This window comes from Dipteris shenzhenensis, chromosome 2 (genome assembly GCF_047967505.1).
Source record: "Dipteris shenzhenensis isolate YYH24624 ecotype China chromosome 2, Dip_SZ_1.0, whole genome shotgun sequence".
Taxonomy (NCBI): domain Eukaryota; kingdom Viridiplantae; phylum Streptophyta; class Polypodiopsida; order Gleicheniales; family Dipteridaceae; genus Dipteris; species Dipteris shenzhenensis.
The window spans coordinates 55955460-55983075 of NC_141597.1; the positions used below are offsets into that span (position 1 = coordinate 55955460).

Below are 27616 nucleotides of genomic sequence, written 5' to 3' on the forward strand. Positions count from 1 at the left end.
CATTATCAGCACTACCTCATAAAAGGAAGTGCTATAGTTGATAATTTGATTCTCCTTTGTGAATGTCCACGTGTAGCTATTTAATTGATTTCCACGCTTCAAATGGCAATCATCCTATAAAGCTCGAGCTAAAAATGCGACCCAACATACTAAAAAATCATGTGCTTCTCCTTTGCATCCAATAGCACCTTTTATACTAGAAGGGAGTGCCCATGCCCACTTGATAGTAATGCCACCCTTAGATATAGTTCTATAAAGCATGTGCTTCTCCTTTGCCTAATGAATCATGTACTAAAAAATCATGTGCTTCTCCTTTGCATCCAATAGCACCTTTTATACTAGAAGGGAGTGCCCATGCCCATTTGATAGCAATGCCACCCTTAGATATAGCAATGCCGATATACTCCAACACTATTGATACTCCAACACTTTAGAAAAGCTACAAACTTTGAAATAATGAAGGCGGTGGTGTTGGTTTCTATTTTTTATTAATAAATTTAAATCTCTTTTGCAAATTTTTTATAAAAAAACATGTCGTAATTTTAAGTGTTCAAACGTTGCGTCCTTTTTTTATAAATGCTAAATTTTGCTTTAGTTGTTACTGTTTGTAGTGGCAAGAATCGAGTGGCGATTGCCTTTCGACTGCTTTTTGTAGCGTGGATCATCGCAATTCATCACAGGAATCTGGCATTTTTTCTTGTTTTGATAGAATCAGGCGCTAACATGATTCGTGGATCACAGCACATCGGATGACAAGGTTCGTGAAATTGTTACACGTTCCGAATCCAAACTCGTGGCGTGATTTAGTCTCGTTTTCAACGCGTTGAAAAAACTGGTTGAATTTGCTGCAATTCTTGACGGAACTGTTTCGACCTGTTTTCCGTTTGATCCATGCAGATCGAGCCACGATTCCGGAGTCAATCATTTTGCATCTCTTAAGGTCAATCATTCCGGAGCCAGGATTCCGGAGTTAATCATTTTGCATCTCTTAAGGTTTGGTTTGATCGTTGCGCTATTAGAACAAGTGGAAGCGCGATTGTCCCGTTTCTCTTTTGGTTCCACAGCAATCTCTTTCACGTTCCAATGCTGGCTCAATTCTCTCAGGATCAACGATCCGGACATCACCATTTCGCTGGCTTCTGTCTAGCTTGGATGAGATGAAAAGAAACGGGCAGCAAAGGTCTAGGTGATGTATTTTCTCCTCTTGCGTTGATATATTTTCTCCTCTTGCGTTTTTTGTTGACTATCATACTCACCGGAAGTATGATGTAACCTGATATGAGCTTTCAATCCGTGCCCGCTTAGAGGTTTGCAATCATTTCTAAAGTTTGGAGGAAGAGCAAACAATTTGTAAGAGCGTTAACAAAGTCTTTGCGAGTACTATCGAATCAGTTTGCTTCCTAAAACTATTCTAATAACTGCAAGGCGGACTTCTATCTTCGATGTCAATTGTTCAAAGTCAACGGTTTAGTCAAATATCAGGAAGGAAAGAGCGGATGCACAATCTAGACACACCCTATCGACGCCGCATCGTTTTTCGCTTTTCCTATTAGAATGACTGTTTGACCATGAGACGGATTGCTTCCCGCTACTTAGCTGGTTGTAATGGTACTCGCTACAGCAGGGGAATGGCCAGAACAGGACAACCGTTCCTTTCCCAATAAGATCCGAGATCCTTTATTTTTAGCACTGGACTCTGGGAGGTTTCCAAAGAGCCTTGAAAATGAAATACAGTTTTCTTCGCTCCGAAACATTAGCTGTTTATAGAGAGGTGATTTTCCTAGAGCAGGAATTATATTTTCTTTGTCATTGTCCAAAAGCAACTTCGACCTTCGGCATGGCAATTTCTGCAAAGAATCAAGACTCCCTCTGAAGTAGATAGACTAGACATACAAGGACTGGTCTCTTGAATTGTAATTAGTCTGTATCCTGTCTGCAAAAAGGAGAGAGAGGGATTGATATTGTTTAGCGACCATGGAGATCAAACACAGTCTATGAGATGCAAATCACAAACACAAGAAATTACTCACTCCTTCGCATTGTCCATGACGATGTGCACAACTTTATCTGGTGAAGGACCCCGTTTAATTTCAACCTGAGAGGGATCTGATGTACGTGAAAATACAAATAAAACTTGCTACCTCAAAGTGAGAGTCTGATTTTCTGCACTAAAAGAAGCACTCTTCTTTTATTTCGATAAGACCCACTGCAACTTTTGCACTTAGCTGCTCCATCTGTTTTGTTCGTATTAAATGCACAAAACAAGAAGGGTGCATGGGTGTGCTGCTAGCACTGCCTTCAGTTTTGAAGGGAGATAACAAAAAAATCTTCAAAACAAGAACAGACAAAAAAGCATCCAATAAGCATGTAACTCTTTAACTCCCCACATCCAATGGGCCAATCGATCACAATACCACTGCCTAGAAGGCAGTGCTAATAACTCATAAGTCCATTAGCAACATAGGAAAATGAGAAAAGAGCATTCATTAGAATGATTAGTTATCTTATTCACATGGCTTTATTATTGCCCTGCCAGTTGAAATTTTAGAACTTTATTGAGAATCTTGTCAAACCTCTGCCTAATGTGGCACGCACACGTGTGTGCGTGTGCGTGTGTGTGCGTGTGTGTGTGTGCGTGTGTGTGTGTAAGAGAGAGAGAGAGGGGCCTTTATTGTATAAATACAGAATGCGGCTACACAGAAAGTCTAGTCTGGGTTTAGTTAATACAGCAAACCATGTAGAGTCCAACAATTAAGTTGTACAATTGTAGTGTCACTTAGGTATTGATCAACCCATTGTTATGGGAAGGCTCAGATATTGGTATATCAGGATTTCTGGATGTGATTGGAAGACGAAACATATAGTGGTTAGATTCTTGATTTATAGTGCATCCAAGCAAGAGCCCTGCAAAAGGCAAGAAGCATGGGTGCAATAGGTTTGGCCCCTTTTGATGTAAAGCTGGTGTGAAGGCCAGAGTATATCGATGCTTCAAAACATCATGTAGAAGCAAGGACAGAATCTTGTACTTGAGTGAGAGTGGAATTTTCTTTGCAGAAAATGGATGTGGTTGGTGGTTGCTAATGGTTTATCTCTTGATGCCAGATTCAGCATTCAATGTCGCAGAAATGCTTAGCACAGGCGGTGCTTTATGGCTTGGATTGATGTGACTATGAAGTTGTGGCAGGCAACAACGTGGAAAAGATTTTGTCGGGAGAGCAGGAGTCTTTCAAGGTTTTACAGGCTCAAAATTGTGTGGAATCAACCTATGGACAGCTAAGAATTTAGCAACCATGGGGGAGTCGTTTGGCGTGTGTAACTCTAGAGATCCTTCGTGAATCTCGCCTAACCCTGTACATGTACTCAACGTTCTCACTGATATTAATGTCAAGCGTTGAGCCAGACACCTCGGCCATATGAGATGCCTACCATGATGGAGTTGAAGGTTTAAACTATGGGGAAACCTTACAAAAAGATTCATGAAACAGCTTGGCTAGGATTGGGGTGCAAGTATCTTCCAGCCATGAGTCAAGAGTTTGGCTTGGACTTTGTATAAGATGTCAGCATAGCTCTTCCAAAGAGCAACGGCCTGGATAGGGTGGCATGGTGACATCTTCTCCAGAAGCTCATCCAGATTCCTTGGTATTACTGTAGAGGATGTTTAGATTGCTACTGCTGTTGGGCAAGAAACCTCGTTTCTTATGTCACCCAGAGTCGGTACTCTCTGCCTGTCTACCCCATTTCAGGGTTCCCTTGCTGAGTCGTATATGGCAGTGTTGCCTAAGCATCTTGCATATATTGCAAAACAAACTTCTCGGCCGGTTTCCTTGTTGATCCGACCATGGAGGGGAAGGAGTACTGTGCAGCGATGTGGAGAAGTGGGCTTTGGTGTCAAGTGTGGTCTGGCTATCTATGTGCAATATGAGTGGCACTAAGTGGCTGCCATATATGTGATCTAAGGGGCGACAAAGTTTTATTGATAGTTGGCAGAGGGGATGTGGGATGGGCACCGCCATGAGGGCTGCAGGTGTATGGACTCTGATCCTGTCCATTATGTCCTGCAAGTATTTCTTTGTGCATCCTTGAACTTAAATTTGAGATGTTTTCCCCACATGACATCCTTCCCCACTCAGAATGCACTCTCAATCTGCATCTTTTCCATGTGGAATTTCTCATGCATGTAGTTTCAAGCCTTTTGCACGATCCACCAACCTGCTTGGGATCAAGGCTTTATTGTAGGCCTTCCGGTTTGCTGCTCCAAGGTCTCCTAGATACCTTATGAGGTTTATGTCCGCGCACCATCTCTGACCATGTCTTTATGACAGAATTCACCATGCATGTAGTGCACAGCAGCAGAAGCAATTCAACCAAGAATAGTTCATACCTGAGAGAGGGATTGAAGAGAGAATGTCGATCTTTATAAACACAGCCTAATCAGACTGAAAATGAAGCTCCACCACAACTACAATTTCTGGAAACCACTCTCCACTAAGGATATCAATAGCCTTCCTTGCGCAGCTGCTGAGACAGAGATGAAGGAATCAAGGACTAGTGTGCACTATGCCTGAATACTCTTGCTCTCTTAAAGGGATGAAGAGGGAAGAGAAGTTAATGTGGATGGAGAGTGGAAGTACAACCTCCACCTCTATAGACCACAGAATGGGCAGGGCACAAATGTTCTAAACCAACCAACCAGCCGACCCTGTAGCTGACTAGCCACCCGAAGTGGCCGACTACCATGTGACAAGCCGATCGTCACCACATCAACAATCGTTTGCCACATCAACCTGCCGACATGCCGCATCAGCATTTGAAGCAAATCTTTCTGCCACATTGATGGCGTATAGTCCACGTGGTTGGTTGTCACTTTAGCAGTCTGCAAAACTTGCCACGCCAACAGGGTACAGATCCGTACAGTTGCCATATCATGTGGACCATGTCAACACCTCGGGGTGGTGTCCATGTGTGTGAAATGCCACATCATCATACTGGGTGGGTTAGCTGCGTTCTCCTAAATGTATGCCAATGATTTGGATGGCCACATGCTGTCCTAAAACATAGCCTTTCTTGTTTTGATGATGGATGGATGCACAATGATGCACATGCATCTCATCTTTGTCTAAACTAATATGCTCATGGCCTCTTCTCATTTTGGTGCCCTTAGAGGTGAGAAACTAAGCTATGGTGAAGGGTAATAGAGGTGGAGCAGTGACCTCCAACACCTTCTCTCGATTCCCACACTCTGGACTATTGCTTTGATCCAATTCTGATAAATTTCTGAGCATCAATAACCATCCATGCACGGTTTTGCTAGATCGTTAGCCTTGTAGAGCATCTGTAGATCCCTAATAGAAGCACCTGTCGCGAGGACGTGAAATTTTGGGACTTTTGATTTGCGGCTCCCGTAATTTGCGCGTGACTGCCTTGAGCCTCTGGGACGTGAGGGTCCGGCCATGGGGCGGGACTTGGGGAATTAAAATTCCTAGTGGGCCCTTGTAAATAGTGAATGTGCGCCGAGTTACTAGGCAATTAATTCCTAGGGCCAAAGTGTGCAATGGGGGGGCCAAAAGAGTGGTGCAATTAAAAAACTGCTTTTAGAGGCCAAAAGAGTGGTGCAATTAAAAAACACTGCTTTTTGGAGCCTAGGGCTTTAAAAGGGGGAGGGAGCCCTTCTTTTGGATGCAGTTGACCAAATCAGTTCCAGAGGAGCCAGGTCATCCAGGGCGTGCTACGGAAATTCGTTTTTACCCAGGGGCCAATTTCAAGTGTTCCAGAGACTGCCAGGGAAATTCGTCTTTACCTAGGGGCCAGTTTCAAGTGATCCAGGGCTTGCGAGGGAAATTCGTTTTTACCTAGGGGCCAGTTTCAGGTGTTCCAAAGCCTGCTAGGGAAATTCGTTTTTACCCAGGGGCCACTTCTAGGTGATCCAAGGCCAACCAAAGCAAATCGCAATTGATCCAGGAGTTTGTTGTAGGTGGCGATTTCTGCCAGGGTGTCTATTCCAGTTTGCGATTTGCTTTTGGGCTCTTCCAGGCTGTTCCAGGTGCCTACGATTGGTTCTAGGGCTGTTCCAAGAGTTCTGGACCTAACCAAGCTACTCCGGGTGAATTGCAACTTGTTTTTTTCAGGCTTTCAAGCTCTGTCGGAGATTTAGACGTGATTTTCTGGAGCTTTCTGGGTGTTGTTGCTGGTTTTGGTATCTTTCCAAGCGTGGGTGTTCTATTGTAGGCTGCTTCTGGGTTGTGCCAGGGCGGAATCAGCTTATCTCTGCATGATCTAGGGTTTTCCAGCCAAGGTGACCTTTTTTTTGTGGATTCCGGGTAGAAGAAGGCTTGTCTTTGCCTGTTTTTGCCGTTTCCTGATTGGTTGCTGGCTAGTTATTGCGTTTGGGTTTCATTCCTTACGAAGAAGGGTTGATTTATGCTGTTGGGCAGTGGCCATGGAGGCTATAGATTGAAGAAACTCGCTGGGAAGTGTTTGGTTGTTTGATTGCACCAGTCTTGCAGTTGTTTTTCCGAGTTTGGCTGGTTGGGCACTTGGTTGTGCGATTGCAGGAGTGGTTCAGACAGTGGATGCTATTGGGGTCTCTGTTGCATGCTTTGGTTGGCTGAGGATACAGGATTGTCTAGTGATTGGATGCCGTTCACCATTTGAAGTTGAGCAGGGAATTACAGGGTGGGCTGGACGGGGAGTCTGCAGGCGTTGGTTTGCCTGTGGTGTAGCTTCCCAGAGACCTTTGTAATCAGCCGCTTGGCTTCAAATGAATGTTAAATAAATACCGCAAGGGGTGCCAACGTTTGGGGCGAATCGGTGTCTTGTTTCTGAGTAGGAGCACTCTAGCTCCCCTGTGATTTGTTCTGTGGTGCATATTTACTTGTCCATTTACTGTGTATGCTGTATTTAAGTGGATCCTACCACCCTTTACGTTGTTGAGGCTGGTTTCAGTGGTTCCATTGCCGGGATTCACCTAACTTCTTCAAGAGGGGAGCCTGTGGTTGGCTTGGTGCAAGTCTAGCAGACTAGGTGAAGAAGACGGCATACTATTCAGTGATGATCTGTGAGCCTTACTAAGGAGGAGGAGATGTCTCAGTCTCTTGGTGGTGACCACGGTGCAGGAGAGGAGAGCTGGCATGTTGCAGAGCATCAGGATGATCGGACAGATGTGGAACTATTCAAGGCATAGATGCAGAGTTTCATGAGTGCTTTCACTCGGTTCACACAGGATCCTCGCTTCCAGAAGATGATGAATTCAGATGTGCAGCCAAAGAAAAGGAAGCCTGATGATGGGGATAGGGACGTTGAAGCTAACAAGAGACCACATGTCAGCTTTTAGGATCAGCCCTCTCAAATCCCCTATGGTCAGCAGTAGTCTAATGTAATTCCAGGGCTGACTCAAGGTGATAATTTTCAGTCCATGGTTTTCGGACAAGGAGGAGTTTTGGCAAACCCAATTTAGCCAGGTTATTTTGGTGGTGGTTCAGTGTTTCAGGCTATGGTCAGCCCACAAGCCCAATTTTCAAGTATGCATGCTAGTCAAAAAGTTGGGTTTCAGCCTAGTTTACAGCCCATGGGACAAAACATGATGTATGCAAATGTTGGAGCAGCCCCAGGGATGCAAACAAGTATGCCTAATGTAGCAATAGGTAGCCTTGCTTTGGGAAATATGCAAAATTTGGGTGCTGGTCTGAATAATACAGCTTTTCCTAATGCTGGTAGTGTGGGGAATAGAGTGAGTGCTGCTGTCCCGTTTGCCCAGGCACCTGTTTATGACAATTTGGCACCTCAAGGGAAGTTGAAGGACTTTAAAGAGGAGGTGCAGCCGTGAAATTTGAGACATTCAATGGGGTGCAGGACAAACTTAAGGCCTTGACCTTTTTACAGCAGTTCGATGCAGCCTACACAGGAGGAAACTTGACAGAATCATCCAAAGTACGCCGGGCTGCGATTTTTATTAAGGGGAATGCGCTTCAGTGGTGGACCACGATGCTTATGCAGAGCACCGCACCAAACACGCGGGTAGGTTTCAAGCAGGTGTTTCAACTGCGTGGCTTACCACGACTTTTGAAGTGGATATCATGATTGCTTGGCATGGGCTGAATTCCAATAATTGCCGTAATTTGGAGGAGTATAACAGCAAGTTTTGGGCGGCTTTGTTGCTTGTTAGGTCCTACCGGATTGTTCCTTTCATTGAGCAGGTTGAGAAATATTGTTATGGGCTGCCTAAGGAGTTGAGAGACTACTGCACAAAGACTCAAGTCTCCAATATGTCTCAGCTTATCGAGAATGCTAGCACGGCATATGCTTTAATACAGGGGAGGACTTCTGGGTTCAAAGGTGGACAGAAGCAGGAATCTAAGAATGGATCTCGTGGGGATAAGTTTGATAGAAAAGCTAATCGTCAAAAGGATGAATGTAATCGTTTGTCTTTAAAGGAACGACGTGCTTTATATGAGGCTGGCAAATGTTTTATTTGCAAAGAGGGACATCGGTCTAGAGATTGTTCCAACCGTAAGAGGAAGGAGCCGGCTAGTGACACGGATGAGCCACGGAATGTTCTGAAGGGCAAGAGTTCCTGATTCCATAGCGGGTTGTTTACGGCTGGTTTTGTATAGCGCTGTATACAGGTACTTGTAAAAAGAATTTTGTATGGCAGAGTGTGCCACTCTTTTTGGCATCCGATTCTGGATGATGTATATGGTTTGGAGAATGGTGTTTTCTCTACTACTTTTGGATGCTCTTTTGTCATGAGGTTTCGACAAAATGAGATTACTATTTTTGTCATGAGGTTTCAACAAAAATAAGAATGCTATTTTTGCCATGAGGTTTCGGTAAAATATGCATGTTATTCTTGTCATGAGGATTCAACAAGATGGGAATGCTCTTTTTTGTCATGTGGTTTCGACAAAAAGAGAATGGATTTCCCTAGACCTTGGTTCCGGATGCACAATTCTTGGAAGTGGTCTATGTCGTGCATCGTTGGCCGCAATGTATGTGGTGTACTAGTTACAATTGGTGTTCTAGTCGCTTGGTTTGCAATGCTATACGTATTTGTTATCTGCAGCTGTCTACAAATCGTATATGCATTGTTGGTGATCTGTTGGCGGCATGGTTGGCTGTCCACTCAGATTTGGATTTGATATCTCAGGTACTTCAGATGTTCATGATGTACCACTAGTGTGGGTCTGAAGAGATGGCCATAGGTGGGTAAAGCATGCATGAACTATCCATGGGAAGTACAGTCTAAGTATCTATGTGCATGCATTAAGTGTTTACATATGCTATGCTCATGATGTACCACTGGCAGTGGGTCCTTAGGGATGGCCATACGTGAGGTGGATCGGACATCGTGGGGTGCATATTGTTTGTGAGTGCATGTATGCATGAATGCATGTACGTGGAATGCTTGCTTGTCTTTTGCCTAACAAACATTTAGTGTTTCCACTTGGTTTTCTTTTACAGGCAATCGAGGACGTTTGCCTTCTTTCGAGATGGGGGTATGTCACGAGGATGTGAAATTTTGGGACTTTTGATTTGCGACTCCCGTAATTTGCGCGTGACTGCCTTGAGCCTCTGGGACGCGAGCGTCCGGCCATGGGGCGGGACTTGGGGAATTACAATTCCTAGTAGGCCCTTGTAAATAGTGAATGTGCGCCCAGTTACTAGGCAATCAATTCCTAGGGCCAAAGTGTGAACAGGGGGGCCAAAAGAGTGGTGCAATTAAAAAACATTGCTTTTTGGAGTCTAGGGCTTTAAAAGGGGGAGGGAACCCTTCTTTTTTTGCATGCAGTTAGCCAAATCAATTCCATAGGAGCTAGATCATCAGTTTCAGGTGATCCAGGGTGTGCTAGGGAAATTCATTTTTACCCAGGGGCCAATTTCAGGCGTTCCAAAGCCTACCAGGGAAATTCGTTTTTACCCAAGGGCCAGTTTCAAGTGATCCAGATCCAGGGTGTGCCAGGGAAATTCGTTTTTACCCAGGCGCCAGTTTCAGGTGTTCCAGAGCCTTCCAGGGAAATTCGTTTTTACCCTGGGGCCAGTTCCAGGTGATCCACGGCATGCCAACAAATTGCAATTGATCCAGGAGTCTGTTGTAGGTGGTGATTTCTGCCAGGGTGTCTATTCCAGTTTGCGATTTGCTTTTGGGCTCTTCCAGGCTGTTCTAGGCACCTGCAATTGGTTCTAGGGCTGCTCCAGGAGTTCTGGACCTAACCAAGCTGCTTCGGGTGAACTGCAACTTGTTTTTTTCAGGCTTTCAGGCTCTGTAGGAGATTTAGACGTGATTTTCTAGAGCTTTCTGGGTGTTGTGGCTGGTTTTGGTATCTTTCCAGGCGTGGGTGTTCTATTCTAGGCTGCTTTTGGGCTGTGCCAGGGTGGAATCAACTTATCTCCGCAGGATCTAGGGTTTTCCAGCCAGGGTGACCTTTCTTCTGTGGATTCCGGGTTGAAAAAGGCTTGTCTTTTCTTGTTTTTGCCGTTTCCTGATTGGTTGCTGGCTAGTTATTGCGTTTGGGTTTCTTTCCTCGCGAAGAAGGGTTGATTTATGCTGTTGGGCAGTGGGGCTAGGGAGGCTATAGATTGAAGAAACTCGCTGGGAAGTGTTTGGTTGTTTGATTGCACCAAAGTTCAGCTGTTGAGGGCTGTCTTGCAGTTGTTCAACCGAGTTTGGCTGGTTGGGCACTTGGTTGTGCGATTGTAGGAGTGGTTCAGACAGTGGATGCTATTGGGGTCTCTGTTGCATGCTTTGGTTGGCTGAGGATACAGGATTGTCTAGTGATTGGATGCCGTTCACCATTTGAAGTTGAGCAAGGAATTACAGGGTGCGCTGGACGGGGAGTCTACGGGCATTGGTTTGCCTGTGGTGCAGCTTCCCAGAGACCTTTGTAATCAGCCACTTGGCTTCAAATGAGTGTTAAATAAATACCGCAAGGGGCGCCAACGTTTGGGGCCAATCGGTGTCTTGTTTCTGAGTAGGAGCACTCTAGCTCCCCCGTGATTTGTTCTGTGGTGCATATTTTCTTGTCTATTTACTGTGTATGCTGTATTTAAGTGGATCCTACCACCCTTTACGCTGTTGAGGCTGGTTTCGGCTCCTGACTCTTTCAAGGTCTGTAGGTACCTTGGGAAGTCTACCTTTTCATTGTAGAGGTGTCGATTGTGGTAGCTTTGAAGCTCTGGGAACCTGGACCTCCTCTGCTAGTGCCTCCTCCTCTTCCTTTTTGAAACTTGCATCCAACATATCTGTGATCTTCTTAGGGAAGAGAGACAATGAATGTGATTGAGAGCTCGTTCCTAGATATGCCAAGAAGGAAGCATGGACTGCTTCCAAAAGCACATTGTTTGTATATCACACATTTTGTGAGAAGAGATTGCTCAATTTGAAACCCAAAAATCCGAGTTTTGTCCTGAGCCCCTAGTCATCTCCCTTCCTGCTCATCTCCCTTCATCTCATATTGCACTTCTCCCAGGCCTCCCTCTCAGCCCACAACCTCTCTTTTGTCAGTTCTTATCCTTTCCACCCCGCTTCTCCTGCCGGGCTGTTTGTCTCAGCCCCTCTCCCATTTTCCCTTCCTCTGCCAGTATGTCTCCTGTCCCACTTTCCACCTTTACCCTCTGGCTCACCAACTGCTACCCACCCTTCAATACACCCTCAGATGCCTGTGGGCAGCAATCTGGTGGCTGCCACATGGGCAGAAAGTACGATTCACACACGTTAGCAACCTACAGGGCTATAGAGCTGCTGCATGTCTCGTGGACCACATCAGCACCTAGGAGTGTCCTCCTTGTGGCCGAAATGCCACATCATCATCTTGGGTGTGGTATGCCACATCTGCATCCTTCTGAATGCATGGGAATGGTCTGGACAGCCATATGCTATCCTAATTGAGTTCACAAACTTCTTCCTCTTTCCTACTGAAGTTGGAATAACTTTATGCTGTCCTTATTACCACTGCATTTACTTCGCTCCATGACTTCATATTTGAGATCCCTCTAGTATAATTCTCATTTAATTTAATGGTTCATCAGAGAGATGCAAGAATTAAAATCTCCCTTTTTAGATTCAGAAGTTTGTAGTATCCAAAGTTGACAATGATATGCAAGAATGAAGATCCCCCCTTTCAGATTCATAAGTTTGTATATGAAAAATTGACAATGACAGAATCAGATCGAGGGATTTTGAGTGTCTTGGTAGAGGAGAACTGAACCTTGCTATTCAAGAAGTTTTATGGGGCCTTGAAATTTAATGTGCCTTCATTTTGCTTTATATGTTGACTTTTGGCTCTTTACTCCCCAGTATGCGTGTTGTGTGGGATGAAGCAAATTTGAATTATCTGGAGGTTAATAAAACACCAAAGAGGAAGATTACGGAACCAAAGACTCCCTACTACGCACTTGAGAGTGACAATGGTATAGTAGCAATTTTTGTTTGTCTTTCATAGTGACTTGTTTGAGTGCCTGCAAACATTCATTTTGTTTCGAATATGTTTGCAGGATTAGTCTCCCCTACTCCAGATGCAGATATGGCTACCTTGGACAATGCTGCACATGCAAAAGCTATCTGGAATGCTTTGACTGAAGTTGCCTCCACAAGTGGTGGACAACAAAGCTCAAGAGGCATTGGCTGGACTTCTTCTGAAGATGAAGCGGATGAAATGGACTGTGATTATTATGGTATGTATTGATTTATTTGGTCTATATTATTATAAGTCCTTTTCCGTTCTGCCGCAAAAAGGATCTGCCTATTGTTGTTTCATAGGCACTGCTACTCTATGACTATATCAACACATGGCATTGAATCAAAGCAAAAGGAGTATAATAGGGAATATTGCTGCAAAATCAGGGAATATGAAATCAACTTTCATAATTTCTGAACTGTATGTGCGAACTAAAGAATAAAAACTATGCAATCTTTTTGGGATAAAATGGCTAGGAGCCAGTCTTAAACATTGCAGACCTGGTAGTACCAAGGATGGACATTGCTAAACTGCACTCATCATTACCAGCAAATAACTAGCTACCTAACACACTGCTAGATAGGGCAGGGGTATGGTTCAACTCCAGTACCAAATTCTGGTGAAATTCTTAGATTGCTAAAGCACAGTCCATGAAGTCTTTAATATAAATCATAGCATATCATCTCTCTCTCTCTCTCTCTTTCTCTCTCTCTCTCTCTCTCTCTTTTTCTCTCTCTCTGGTATGCTTTGATTTCTATCAATGTCCATTGGAGACCCAACAGGATCTATGGGATGGATCTGATAATCTATCACCAAACATCTCTAACAATTGCTTTGAGAATAGCTGTTAGATGTACATCTGAACATTTTGAAGGAATGTTCTAGAACTATCTATGTCACTAGGACTTGTTTGGCTAGACTGTGTGCCATATCCAAATATTCGTTTCACTTCCCCAAAACCTCCTTTAAATATGATCCTAGCTGTTTAGCTTGTTGGCCTTACAGGTTGTTGGATGGTATGGCATCAATACTGTGTTTCAACTTGATGTGCATATAATTCGACATAGAGAAATGTGTGTTCTTCACTTTCTACATCTCCTACTGGGCATATCTTGCAGGTTCTATCTTCTTATGGGAGCTTTGGTCTTTTCTACCTGCCCCTTTTCACTTCTAGATCGTATGAGCTGGTCCTCATGTTGTATATCATGTGTCTCGTGAAAACAGAGATATTTCTTTAAGGTAATCTTGTCTTTCATAGTTCAGCATAGGGTTGACGCTTGTGTCAAGCAGCATAATTCTCTTTTGCATGGATGTCACATGAGATTGCTTTCTTTTTTTCTCTTTTACAACCACATTCCTACCAGCCACCACTGTCTTTTGTTGCATCCATATCTCTGTGTGTGTGTCTGTTTTCATCCATCTTAGCCACTGTGGTAAGGTAATGAATGTGCTGAGATAGTGCTTTTTGCTCGACAGGTAACCTCCATATCTTTACCAGCATGGTGGGGTAAATGGTTGTATCTTCAGTCCCAACTCTCCTATGAGAAGTCTTTTTTATATTGGCTCTAGTCTTTCCAGTATTCCCTAGAGAGTCCAGGTTCCCAAGCTTGGCATCCGTAGAGAACTGCCATTTGTACCAACATTGTGTACAAGAACTTTCTCATCACCCTGTTCCACAAGTATGACTTTCTGCATTTATTTTGGAAGTTGTATAGGGCCTTCAAGCCCTAGACCCAAGTACTGTATGATGAGACCACTTTCAATTCTTCCACCTCAAAAGTCCCATGTCCCAATGATCATGATCTTTGTCTTTGCGATTTTCACCTCCATTCTTGAGTGCTTACAAAATTAAATCAGTGCATCGAAGTGTCTTTGTAGTCTAGTTTTTTCTTTTTGTGAAGGAACTCCCTCTCCACTAGGGGTCCCATCCATTCTTTGACGAATAGACCAAAGAAACTTGGTGAGACTGTGCAACCCTTTTTGACCCCTATATCAGTGCTTATGATTCCCTTTTCTTTTAAATTTGAGTCATCTACTAGCCACATTGCCAATTTCATCTAACACTTTGTGGTACTCTCAATTCTTGAGGTACTTTCACTTTCTCTATCCTTTCCCATAGTTTCTTGTGGGGTATTCTGTCAATTGCTTCCTTGAAGTCTACCAAACAGCAGTATTCTTCTGCTGTAACTTGTATCAGAACAAGATTGAGCTCGAGGTCTGAAATGAGCTTGAGATGGTGCCCTTATCCAGTTTCTTCTGCCCTTTCCTGATATTTTTCTCTAAAATGGCTCCATAGAGCTTGGCCATCAGGCTGCTTACCATAATGGTTCTATAGTTGTTTGCATCCTTCTTGTTCCGCCCTTTGAAAGTTGGGAATATCTATTGATTTTCCACTCTTTTGGAAAACATTCCTATAATGCCTTATTTGCTAAGACTCAGGAAATGCCCTTACAGACCTCAGATGGTATCATTTACGGAGGACGACATTGAGAAGGGGCTGGTGAGATTAGCAAATGGAAAGGCCCGTGACCTACCTCTTAGCAAAGATGCTGAAATGGGGAGGGTATAAAACCAAAGAAATGCTAACACTCATAAGTAGACACGTTCATGTCTTCCCACTTTACTTTCCGTTTCTGAGATTTGTCTGCATGCAGTTTCTTGAAGAACTTGCTTGGGTCCTTTTAGCTCCTTGAATTGTAAAATTTTGCCCTTAATAAACCTTTTTTTTTTCTTCTGACCATTATTCTGTAATTGTTTTCTTTTGCTGGTTTAGCCATTGTTGCTGCTGATTTCCATCCTTCACTGTTTTTTGCATTTTTATGAACCGTTGCATGGCATTCCGTTGGTTCTACTTTTACCTTTTTTATGGGCTGTCTTTAGTTTAATTTCTATCAGACATCTGCTCATCTCTACACAAGTCTTGCGACACTGATGATGATAAGGCCATTTCCAGTTCTTGCTTGTAAATGTGAGAGATTCTATAGTCCATCGTCAAATGGGGAGTTGTAATTCTTTCCTTGTTTGCTGCACTTTGTTTTATGCCTTCTACCCAGAGGGAACTGCACGGTGGCTGGATTCTAGAGTCTCCTCTTCAATTACAATTTGTTCCACGTATGTTTGTGGGATGATTATGAGGTAATCAACCACACTAGACCCCATTGGAGTCTTGCATGTAACCCCCCCCCTTCCCATGTTATTGAAGTGATGTGTACTGTAACATCAATTAAATGTCTGTAGACCGAAACACCCACAAAGGGTGAGCAAATGCTTGCCGATGTGTGTAGTTTTCCCTTCATCCTTTGAGGTTCTCTTCCACCCTTTTCCTTCTTCATTGTCCATGTCAATTTCTTCCATCCAAAGTGGGTCTTTGCCTTCCACAGTTAATAGTGATTTCTTGGATTCTGTTCGGGCATTGAAGTCTCTTGCTATGCTGATTGTTCTTTCTTTTGAATTATGCAATGGCTTCTCCCAAATGCAAAAGCGATCGTTCAACCCATCTCATAAATGATAATTATGAAGCATGCGGCATGCTTTATGCATAATGGAAGCTTACACAGATGTCATAGAAGCTACTAGCTAGAAGCTACGAGATACTATGTTATATAGTATTAGTCTTCATATACATAAATCTCAGTCTTTATAACTAAATTGCTCAGGAGTCTGAATTCAAAATTGCAACTTCAAATTCAAAGTGAAGAGATATATCATATGCCTCAATAACATGCAACAAAGTAACAATGTTACACATGTAATGTCAAGAATCCGTGTGGGCGATCTCTCCGTATCTCTAATGAACTTTTTAATCCCTTCATTTCCTCATTTTCTTCTTCTATCTCTTCCATCCGTAAGATACTGAAATTTAGAGTAACAATTCTAGATTCTAGACTAGTCACTAATGTCATCATGCCTGAAACACACAAAACAATGAAACATTCTTGAAGCCTAATGTCTATGAAGAGTCAAACTTAAATGATCACTGCATCTCATCTAACTTTCCTTAGAGTCAGAACAAAGTCCCCCCCCCCCCCCCCCTTCCAACCCCAAAAAAAGAAAAAAAGGGAAAAAAAAGAAAACTAAAAAGGGGGAAAGCTATCTATATAAGGTACATTTACCGTACCCATTCCTTGCATACAGAACGTTCCATACGGCTCAGCCTGTTTGGAACGGTGAACTATGCAACCATGGACACACTCAGAAAATTGACAGGAAGATGTCAAGGCGGAGTTAGTTTGTCCACAATAGTTTGTGTAATTAAGTGCAAGAAGTCAAGCTAATGTCCTCAACATCTTTATTTGGATAAAATATCCATGGAGGGATGCCACTCTTCATTTCTAGCGCACGGTACTTGGGACCAGATGCCATTGTCTATGTGGACAGGATGAGAGAGAGATCAAAGAAATGGGGGGGTTTACATGGGAAAGAGTATCACTATGGATGGCTGAGGGTGGTACCCAAAAAAATGGAGGGGAATAGACCCTTTTTAGTTGCTGGAGGGGGGGGGGGGTATTTTCTAGCCTATTAATTAACGTGGTAGGATTTGTGGGAGTACTTGGATGGTTATAGACAATGGAACTTGTTAAGGTCATGGGCAACATTAATGCTGCAAAATGCTATTGATATGCTGAAGAACAAAAGCCACAGTGTTGTGTATTTTCTGCTCCTCTCGAATACAATATTACATAATTCAAGGAGTTCACATTGTCAGACAAGGCCCCCAAATCAGTTCGGTGACAAGTATTGATGCATGGAGTAAGAGGATGCAAGGAGATGCCATATCATTGGAGTGGTAGAGGGGAGTCTTAGATTACAATTGAACTATTAAAAAGCTGCCTCATACAGTCTACCTCTGGACACCTGGGTAAGTGGACACACCCCTAGTTACTGGAACATGTGGAGGGGGCATGAAACCCTAGAACATGGGGGAATGGCTTTCCAAAATATTTCAAACGTGGGAGAATGCCATTCCTAGTAGTTATGGGGTTCCCTGCATGGACACGGGCACAGGTTCAGTTTATGTCTCCTCTCTCACACTCCCTAAGCTCTCCAAGCCACTTGATTCCACTCTCCACTCCTTTCAGCCTCCTAAACCCTCTATAAAGTCCACTCCATTGTTCACTTCAGTCAGCCTCAAGTTCTCTACACTCTACCTGCCTACCTCCACTTAATAGTTCAAAGTTCCATCTCTCAAACTCACAGTTTCTCCTCTATCCCATTCCTCCCTCCCTTGCAAATTTTTATATAATCTCCTTCCCCCCTTGCTTTCTTGCAAATTTTTCAGCTCCCCCTCCCTCGTTTCTCATAGTTTACCTCTTCAATAGCTAATTCTTCAAAGACTTGGGATCCTCTTGACAAGACAAAAGATATAAATTCTTACAGGGAGGAAGAGACATAATTATGAGGTGTTGGCGATGAAGAAGACGAACTAGATTTCTATTGACTGGGATGCAATTTGGAAAGGCATACAAAGGTAGGAGGATATGGGGGAGATCAGTCTCGAACAGATGTGTGAGAGGGAAGGATGTGAACAAATGCCTTAACTCAGTGATAATGTTGTAATACCAGCTCATCTTTGTAGAGGATGTCAATCAAGGGTTACGAAAGTTGGTAAATCGTGAGGGGTTTGATTTATGGCAAACTTGCACAAAAAATGTTAAATTTGAGGATACTTGACATCATTGGCACTTTTACATACCTAGAGTAAAGAGCTAGTGTCGGTAATATGCCTTTGATAACGCATGCAGATAAGCGCAAAAACTATACACTTGCTATGCCCGTTCTGTTTGATTGGATTGAGGTGTGTGGCAGTAGCCTCTGAGAAGGCACTTGGAAAGAGGCGGAAAATGCCAGCGAACATGCTCCTCATTGGGATTGGGAAGGCAGCTCCAAAAAGCATGGACAGTTAAAAGCAAAGTCATAAAATTAGGGTGGATGGAAGATATAAAACATTGGTTTTGAGAATGAGAGGTAGAGCTACCTTATTCAGACAGAGATGTTAAAGAGGCATCCACACACAATGTAGTCATTGTTCTTTGACCATAATTAACACATATGAAAACTCTTTAATTATGATCAAATAAATGGTCAACTAGGATATTTACATGATGGTGACATCCCCTCGGCTTCTATTCAGTTGACCTCAATTGAAAAGCTTCCTTGTAAACATCCAAAAGCTGTGGATGATCGGACAACATGTCTTTATCCATCCACTTGGCATCTAATGCCGTATAATTCTTAAATTTTACAAGATACCTGTAAAACTCCTTGCCCTGAGGGCCTTTGGGTACAGTATGGTACACAATCTGTTTTGGCTGAAGGACCTCCTCCAGCTCATCCACTTCTGGTGGATCTTCTGATACGGGCTCTATAGGCTTTGGCCCCTGGAATTTCTTTAGAAGACTCACATGGAATGCATTGTGAATCCTCCAATGCTCTGGCAATGTTAGTCTGTATGCAACCTCATTTATTCTTTCTGTAACCTTGAAAGGGCCATAGTACCTGGGAGATAACTTTGCATACACTTTCTGTTTGCCTTTAAAGTTACGGAGCCTAGCTTTCTCGAACTTTTAAAGTACCCAATCCCCTTCCTTGAGATCTAACTGTCTCCTATGCTTATCTGCAGCTCTTTGATGTTTCTCTTGAGACCTTTCGATTGCTGTTCAGACTTGGCTGTAAGCTGTCTGGAGGTCTCTCACAAACTGATCAGCTGCAAATATTTCGTCCTTGGTCCTCAGGATAGGTAGCAAAATCACCTTTCCATAGATGACCTCAAAGGGGGCTTTCCGTGTAGAGCAGTGTACTGTATTATTGTAAGCAAACTCTACCAATGGTAGGTACTTTTCCCAGTTTGAACCTTGGTCACCCACGTAGCATTTCAGCATATCCAATGCTGTGGAATTTGCTACTTCACTTTGACCATCTGTCTGAGGATGGAAATAAGAAGAAAAATTCAAATTCGTCCCCCTATTATCAAATAAAGCTCTCCAGAATAGACTGGTCATTCTGGGATCTTGATCACTGACAATGGACTTAGGCATACCATGGTGCTTAAAGATCTGTGCCATGAAAAGCTTAGCCATATGATCTGCCTTTATGGTTTTGCGAACCGGAATGAAATGAGCTTGCTTGCTGAATCTATCAATGATAGTCCAAATCCCATCATTCCTTGACTTTGATCTTGGCAAATAAAAAACGAAGTCCATTGCAATACTTTCCCATGGTGCTTGAGGCACGGGAGGAGGCATAAGTAGGCCAGGTGCCTTTCGTCTATCATACTTCACTTTCTGACACGTAAGGCATTCAATAATAAACTGATGTATATCTTTCCGCATTCCTGGCCAAAAGAAATACCTCTCTAGTGCTAGAGTTGTTGCCGTAATTCCTCTATGTCTAGCATAGGGAGGTGCATGGCATTCCTCCAAAATCTTTTTCCTCATCTCCTGGGTGATGCATAGGCAATCATCTTTCATTAGATACCCATCTTTCAGGGAATAGTGATTGGTGGATTGCCCCTCTTGCATTTGCTGTAAAATCTCACCAAAATCTGCATCATTAGCATATTGCTCCCTCATGCCTTCCAGGTCCCGATGATAAGCAATAGTCACATTAGTGACCTGGGGTCTTCGGGACAAGGCATCTGCCACTCTGTTCCGAATTCCTGGGGTATGGACAATCTGAAAATGATACATTGACAGCATATTTGCCCATTTCATATGCTTCTCGGAAAGTTTTGTCTGAGTTAGAAAGTATCTCAGACTTTGGTGATCTATTTTAACAGTAAAATCTGCACCCAAAAGATAATGCTTCCATGTATGGATGGCATGGATTACAGCCAATAACTCTTTCTCATAGATTCCCAGATATCTCTCTGCATCCTGGAGTCTCTTGCTCTTAGAGGCCACTACATGACCATTCTGATGCAATGCAGCCCCAACACATTCCCCACAAGCATCACAATCCACATCAAATGGTTGATACAAATCTGGAACGATTAAGATTGGCTCTGTAGTCAGCCTCTCCTTGAGTGTGGTGAAGGCTGTCTGTTGAGGAATTCCCCATTTGAAAGCTGCATTTTTCTTAGTAAGATCGTGGAGTGGAGCGGCTATACCCGCAAAATGCCTGATAAACCTTCTGTAGTAAGAACACAGGCCCAGGAAACTTCGAACTTCATGCACAGTTTTCAGCTCTGGCCATTCCTGAATGGCACGGATCTTTGGTGGATCCATCTGTATCCCATTCTTGGATATTATATGCCCCAGATAATGGATTTCTTCCAGGAAGAATTCACTTTTCTTGTTGTTTGCATAGAGCGGATGATTTCTCAGCTTTTGAAACACTATAGCAAGATGTTCCTTGTGCTCTTCTTCGGACTTAGAAAAGACAATTATGTCATCGAAGAAGGTACCAGTGAACTGTCTGTAGGGTCGGAAGATACGATCCATCATCCTATTGAAGGTAGCTGGGTCATTTGTTAATCCAAAAGGCATCACCAGATATTCATACAACCCAAAAGTAGTGCGGAACGCTGTCTTGTGCACATCTTGAGGCTGTATCCTCACTTGGTGATAGCCACTCTTTAAGTCTATCCAGCTGAAAAGTGAAGCTCCATTTAACTGATCCAGCACATCATCAATGCGCGGAATAGGGAATCTGTTCTTGATGGTCATTTTGTTCAGTGCGCGGTAATCGACGCACATACGGAATGAGCCATCTTTCTTCTGTACTAGCAATACAGGGAAACAGAAAGGAGAAGAACTGGGCTGAATCAACCCCTTGGACAACAAATCCTGCACCTGAGTCATAATCTCTTCTCGCTGAGTTGCACTAACTCTGTATGGGGGCCTATTGGGTGGCTCGCTTCCAGGAATGAGTTCTATGCCATGATCCTTAGGTCTCTCAGGGGGTAGCTCCCCTGGCAAAGCGTCAGAAAAGCAATCTTTAAAATTTCCAATAAACTGAAATTTATTATGATCTGCCTCACTTGTTTCAGCATGTATTTCCACATCTCTCTCTTTTACAAAAATCATGTAAGCTGAAACTGCAGACTTTATTTCTTTTCCAACAGAACTATTTGATACAATGGGAATAGTTTCCCCTCTATTCCTAGCAACCACACGATATACTTTGCCCCTATGTACAAACTCTAGCACTCTTTCAGGAAGAGTCAACTTCATTGCCTTGCGATGAAACCAAGGCATACCCAAGACTACATCATGATGTTTTAGTGGAGAAATGAAGAAGTCTTTCTGATCCACATAATTCTGTACATGAAGACGGAGCTTCCCTATCAAGGGAGTGACTGGCACAGGGTTTTCACAAAACATCTTATCGGCATCCAAAGCCCTGCCCAACTCCTCCGTCTTTATTCCGAGCCTCAGGGCTAGGTCCTCTGATATGAAATTATCAGTAGCCCCTGGATCAAATAAAATTAGCGCTTGCTGGTCTCTGATTTTGCCCCATGATAGCAGCAATTCTCGTTCTTCTGGGTTTGAAACATGACCCAATATGTCGGGAATTCCTCCTGCCATTGGCTTTTGCAGTCCCCGTGGCTTCTCTGCCTCTTTTCCGTTCGAAGTTGAAGGCTTTTCTGGGCACCGGGCAGCCACATGCCCCTCTTTGCCACACTTAAAGCATTTCCTATCCCTGCGAAACTCGGCTATCTGTTCAGGAGCGAATGGGGATTTGCCTTTATAAGTCTTTGAAAACTGAGTATTCCTCGGCTTCTGAGGCTGAAACCCTTTCTTTTCAACCTTGGGGTACTCTTTCTTTTCTGATTTTGAAAAATCAATTTTCTTTCTTTCAGCACGTCCTGCATGCAAGGATAGTACTGTAGATGGATCTTGTAACGGCACAAGACTAGCTACTGAAGCTGAATGCATAAGGTCTTGAATGTTCTTTGCTCCCAAAGCATTCACTACTGCCTAGATTCTTGGACTGAGACTTGCTCTATACTTTCTCATTTGGGTTCCTTTGGAGATCTTTTTGAAAGGTGCAACCTGCAAATAAGCATCCCAAAACTTTTGGTTGTACACATCCACTGTATCTCCTGCATCCATATGCAAACTGTCCCAATCTTGAAGAACATGATCTCTAAACTGTTTAGGCATAAACTGTTGGTAGAAGGCTTTCTTGAAGTCCTTCCACCTCTTTGGGGCTGACCCATCTGTGGTCTGTGCATTCCACCATGCACTAGCTGTCGCTGTCAAGTGTAAACTGACCATTCTTAATTTGGAGGATTTTGAAAACTTTTATGTACCAAATGCAGCATCAAACTGCTTGATGTATGACCATATTGTCCATTATAGGTCATAAACTTGACAGATTTGCCTCCCTCTTTGAATTCTTTGGTCTCTCTGGAAGACTTACTCTTCCTAGACTTCTTGTGTTTTCTTCTTTTCCTGGATGGTTTATCTGATAAAGAAGAAGATACAGAAGTCGAGCTCGAGGTAGATGGCGAAGAACTTGGAGATTGGTGATGATGCCTCGCTATGAAACCGTCCCCTATGAGATCTCTCTTTCTCTGGCTGTACACAAGAGTGTGCCTTTGGCATTGGCACATCATACGCTGTGTTAGGCATAGTTTCTGCTTGAAACAAATGCTGAGCTCTTGGATCCCTTCTGAGATTTTCCATCTCCTATATACGAGTGTGTACCATCTACTCAAATTCTTGCTGATTTTGCTTCACACTTCTCTGTCTTAGATGTGCATCCCTATCTTGTGAATCCCACTGGATAGGTGATTGAGCCATTTTCTTACAACTTGTCTGAGATCTGCAAGTTTCTCACACACACTGTGTATGCAACTGATGCACGTTGCCTTTGCTTTTCAGAAAGAAAGTACCTCAACAAGAGGTGTCTTGCATTCACAACTTGTGCCAGTAATGGGCTGCCAGTTCAAAGCATAAACTCACAAAATTGCCAAGGCATCAACAACTATATTGCCCCTTTTCTGACTGTTGTAAAAACATTCATGATTTTACTGTGTTTCTGCTGCTTTTCTGACGGTAAATACTCTCTCAGATAGGTGAAGACTGCTGGCAGAAACAGTCTCTGCAACTGTCTTTTTTTTTTTGTTTGAACAGTAACTAGATGGGTAACCGGCTAGTTACACTAACCAAACTGACTGGTTCTGGTTTGGTTAGTCTGCAACTAGACTAACTGGACTGGTCATAGTCTAGTTACACCAACCAGACTGGTCTGGTTAGGCCAGATTAACTGTGCCAAGGTTGAACTGATACTGGTTCAACTAACCAGAGTTAACTAGCTGTAGTTAACTTGACCAGGGTTTCGCTAACCACGGGTCAACCAACCAAGATTAACTGTACCAGGGTTAGCTGTCAGGCCAGCACCAGGTCACATGTGTGCCACATCAGCATCCACTCAGGCCTGCAATTGTCTGCCATATCAGCAAGCTCTAGCTAAATGCCACGTGTCTTTTTGCCACATCAGCATATGGCGCGTCACTACCACGTGTCAGGTGGCCAGGTCAGGGCCACGTCAGCCACCTGCATGCGCCATATTGCCACATCATCCTGCCCGTGTGGATGTGTAGCCACGTCATCATCTACGTGTCACTGCCACGTCAGCACCTATCAAGACCTCTGCCACATGTGTGCCACGTCAGCAGATGACGTCAGCGTCTACGTCCCTGCTTGGCTGGCCAGCGTCATCCTTCGCGGGAGGTTCTCAGCTTGTGCCTTTTTCACAAGACCTTGAAAGCGAAAGGGATTTCATCGACAGTCTTTGCTGCCTGGCTGGGCGTCGCTCCGTCCTCAATCCTCTTGATTATTAGAGTAATAGTCCACTCCCTACGTGGGTTCTCCGTCAGACACCTCTGCAATCCATGACACCCTACATGGGTTCTCAACGTTTCAAGCCTTCATAAGAGTTCAACGACAATCTCTGCCAGCATCTCTGGAAGGCAACGCAAAATACCCACCATTCTCCCACTGTTTGTCACTTCACAAAAATACGCGGAAGAGCATGACGCCGTTCTTCTTTTTTTACATAACTGACCGTCGATGACGACCTTCCCTTAAGGTTTACTTTCCGTCAGGGGTTCTACGCCAAAGCCTGCGTTCTTCAATCTTGGATCGTCACTTCCTAGGAGGAAAATGAGACCTTACGCTCTGATACCAATGCAACCTTACTCGTAAAAGACAGCAGAGACATTATCATTTCTCTCCCTCTGTCCCTCTCTCAACAGAGACACTAGGGCCTAGGACAACAGTCGGGCTGGACCCCCCCGAAGGATTTTATTACTTGAGAGAAGAAGGAATACATGAGTTCAGCGTGGAAGCTGTACATGAAAATTCAAACGTGAATTTCAATTACATGAGCTCTCAGGCTCCCCTTCTTGGCAACAAGCCACTTGTCAATTTCTACTTTACTTTCCTAATTACATGCCACTAAGGGCAACTCTGGAGTCTTCAAAGCACTTGGTCACGCGAACCGCCTCCTAGAGTCTTGGTAGGCTCCATTGCGCTTAGGAAAATCACTCTTCCTAGTACCTGCAACAATTAATTAAAGCGCACCACCATGGCACCCATTAATTGTTAGCGCTTTGCATGCAAATAACACACTGTGGACTAATTCTAGCCACGGTGGGCGTCGCCACTGAAACACATGTGCACACATAACAAATATAAAAAAATATATTTGTATTCATTCTCTGACCAGAGTTAACACTCTTGATTATAACTAAGAGGCTTTGACCAAGGGTTGAGGCGCCTTAATTATAGTCAAGTCTCTCCAACCGAAGTTGGCACATCTTGGTTAACCGTAGTTAAACCTCTTGGCAATAAACCAAGTCTCGTTGACCGAAGTCAACACTCTTTGACCGTAGTCAGCTCTGTGGTTCTCTGGTTACCCGTAGCTAACCCTCTTGGTGATAAACCAAGTCTCCCCGACCGAAGTCAGGTTTACTTGACCAGAGGCAAGTATCTTTGACTGTAGTCAATTCTCTGACCATTAAAACAACTCTTTGACCATAATTAACACATATGAAAACTCTTTAATTATGATCAAATAAATGGTCAACTAGGATATTTACATGATGGTGACACCTAGTACATTATGTTTGAGTTCTCTGTTACTCCAGGCATCTGTTTAGAAAGTCTACATGATTTGAATGGTGATGTGTGTGAGTGTGCATGCATATGGGTCCGTAAGCGTGTTGTCTGTTTTATTATACGCATGTGGCATTATACATGATCGTATTAAAGTCTGTTTGAGACCCTTCACAATCTATGGGACTAGATAGATAGTGGCTCTTACATCTGAAAATTCCAAGGGAAAAAAAATTAAACCGGTATTGTTTTGCGAGGGATAACATTCTTCCTCATACAGTTTACTTATGATCAGAAACAAAATTACAGGTTGCAAGACAGATATTCACAATTCCTATACAGATTTCATATAGCCATGTTTCCTTTATGCCGTAGACCTGCAACTCATGGTTTTTCTCTGTGCATAGTAGCGCTTGAATTGTGCTTGGCAGCTTCACCTGTACTTACCCCATTTCGCAATGCACAGCAGAAACCTCTGATCTCTGGTCCTTGTTATTATGGGTTGTTTTTTTTCCCTAGATTATCACTGTCTCTTTACTATTTGTAGTATCTTAAATAAGGATGCCTAAAATACTAGCATTCTAGCACCCACTCGAACATCTGTGACATCTTACATTTTATTGGTAGCTTTTCATTCATTTTTGCTTCAAAGGTTTAGGGCTTGGACATATTTACTTCCAAAGTGAACTTTGTAGAATAGGGAAATCCAACCCTCAGTTTCCTTGGCTAAATTTTTTCTTCATAATGACTTTCTCTCTCTCCCTTTGGGTCATACCTGCCAATTTTACTGTTGAATCTGAACATGTTGTCAGGATTGGGGCAGAGTGGCAACCGTTTGAGCTTCGTTGAGCAAAGAAAAGCACATTATGATGAGTATCGAAAGATACAATCATTGCGCGATCAAGGTTCAATTATAAATGAAGTTGAGGAAGATGGGAATTGTAAGCAAGAGGGCCAATACCAAGAGGTGTTAGTTGGTGGTATTGATTCTATTGGACTCCAAGATATGCCTTCATCAGGGAGTTGCCAGAAGAATTATGGCAAGCAACAAAGTTGCAGTTGACTACCATAAGGTGCAATGACAAGACTTTACGGCTGAAATTTTAATGGATTCCTTTTCGAATATTATGGAGACGATACTAACCCTCGATCAGTTCTACTATTCCACCTGCACTGGAATTTCTTGAGATCCTTATTCACAGTATCAGTGGAAATCTATGTCAAGCATGACTAAAGTTTGCAAACTTCATGAAGTGGATGGTAAAATGCTTTCATAAAATGGTAAACTAACAAACTTGGAATGTTCTACTTTGTATGTATAGCATGCTAGGTCATAGTGCTTCTTTTCAAGGTAGAATATCTGTAACCCAACTATTTGGACCAATGTGAAGCTGGATGTTAATATGATTTCTGAAGACAAGTTGTCACACATTGTTATTGTCTTTCTTGTTTTGGGCGATGTTTGTACACGTGACTACCAGAGTATTATTGTCCAGATGAGCTCCACATGATGTATATGAATGGATGGCAAGGTGAATTTTCTTATAAATGGCATGTTATCGTTGATCCCCTTTTCTATTGCTGTAGGGGTACAAACTGGAGCTTTGTCCCCACTTCTTTGTTGCAATAAAGCAGGTGCTTGGATTGTTATTTGGCAGAAATTAGCCTGCAGATCCTATAGTTTTTGCACAAAAAATTGTGCAATAAGAACCCCCTCCCCCCCCCACGTCCCGCCCCTTCATTTCTCTTGAGAGGCTGTTGGCTGAGACAGTTCTTCCAAGTTTAATTTTCTTGGTTTTGTACTGCCTTGGTGGAATCTGAGCTACAGAAAGGTCCTCGAAGTTTGTAAGGATTTGGAGGATCCACCGAATTGTTAAAATCCTCCTTCACAAATAGCTGTATCATTAATGGTATAAGCCTACAATGGATGAGGTTATATAACTGGACATCCTGAGTCGATAATGCACCTATGAGAAATATTTTCCATGTTCTATGTTATAAAAAACAAACTCTGAAATTTGGGGATTTTTAAGGGCTTTAGTCTGATAAATGAATGAGTCTTACATTTGCAACGTATTAATTGGTTCTTTCAATAAGTTTTGT

At 43.1% G+C, this 27616-nt stretch overlaps 1 protein-coding gene across 2 annotated transcripts; it reads left to right on the top strand.

Annotated features, from left to right (window-relative positions):
- Positions 1-587: 587 nt before the first annotated feature.
- LOC147905006 (protein phosphatase inhibitor 2-like) lies at positions 588-26663 on the top strand. Of its 2 annotated transcripts, none has more exons than XM_087396397.1 (6): positions 588-757; positions 898-993; positions 1105-1186; positions 12290-12402; positions 12487-12666; positions 26326-26663. In XM_087396397.1, exons 3-6 carry the CDS (start codon positions 1158-1160, stop codon positions 26574-26576), a joined length of 573 nt encoding a protein of 190 aa, XP_087252523.1. In that variant the 5' UTR covers positions 588-757; positions 898-993; positions 1105-1157; the 3' UTR covers positions 26577-26663. The 2 variants fall into 2 exon arrangements, with proteins under 2 accessions (XP_087252523.1, XP_087252531.1); XM_087396405.1 differs by having other exon boundaries at positions 898-940.
- Positions 26664-27616: the final 953 nt, after the last annotated feature.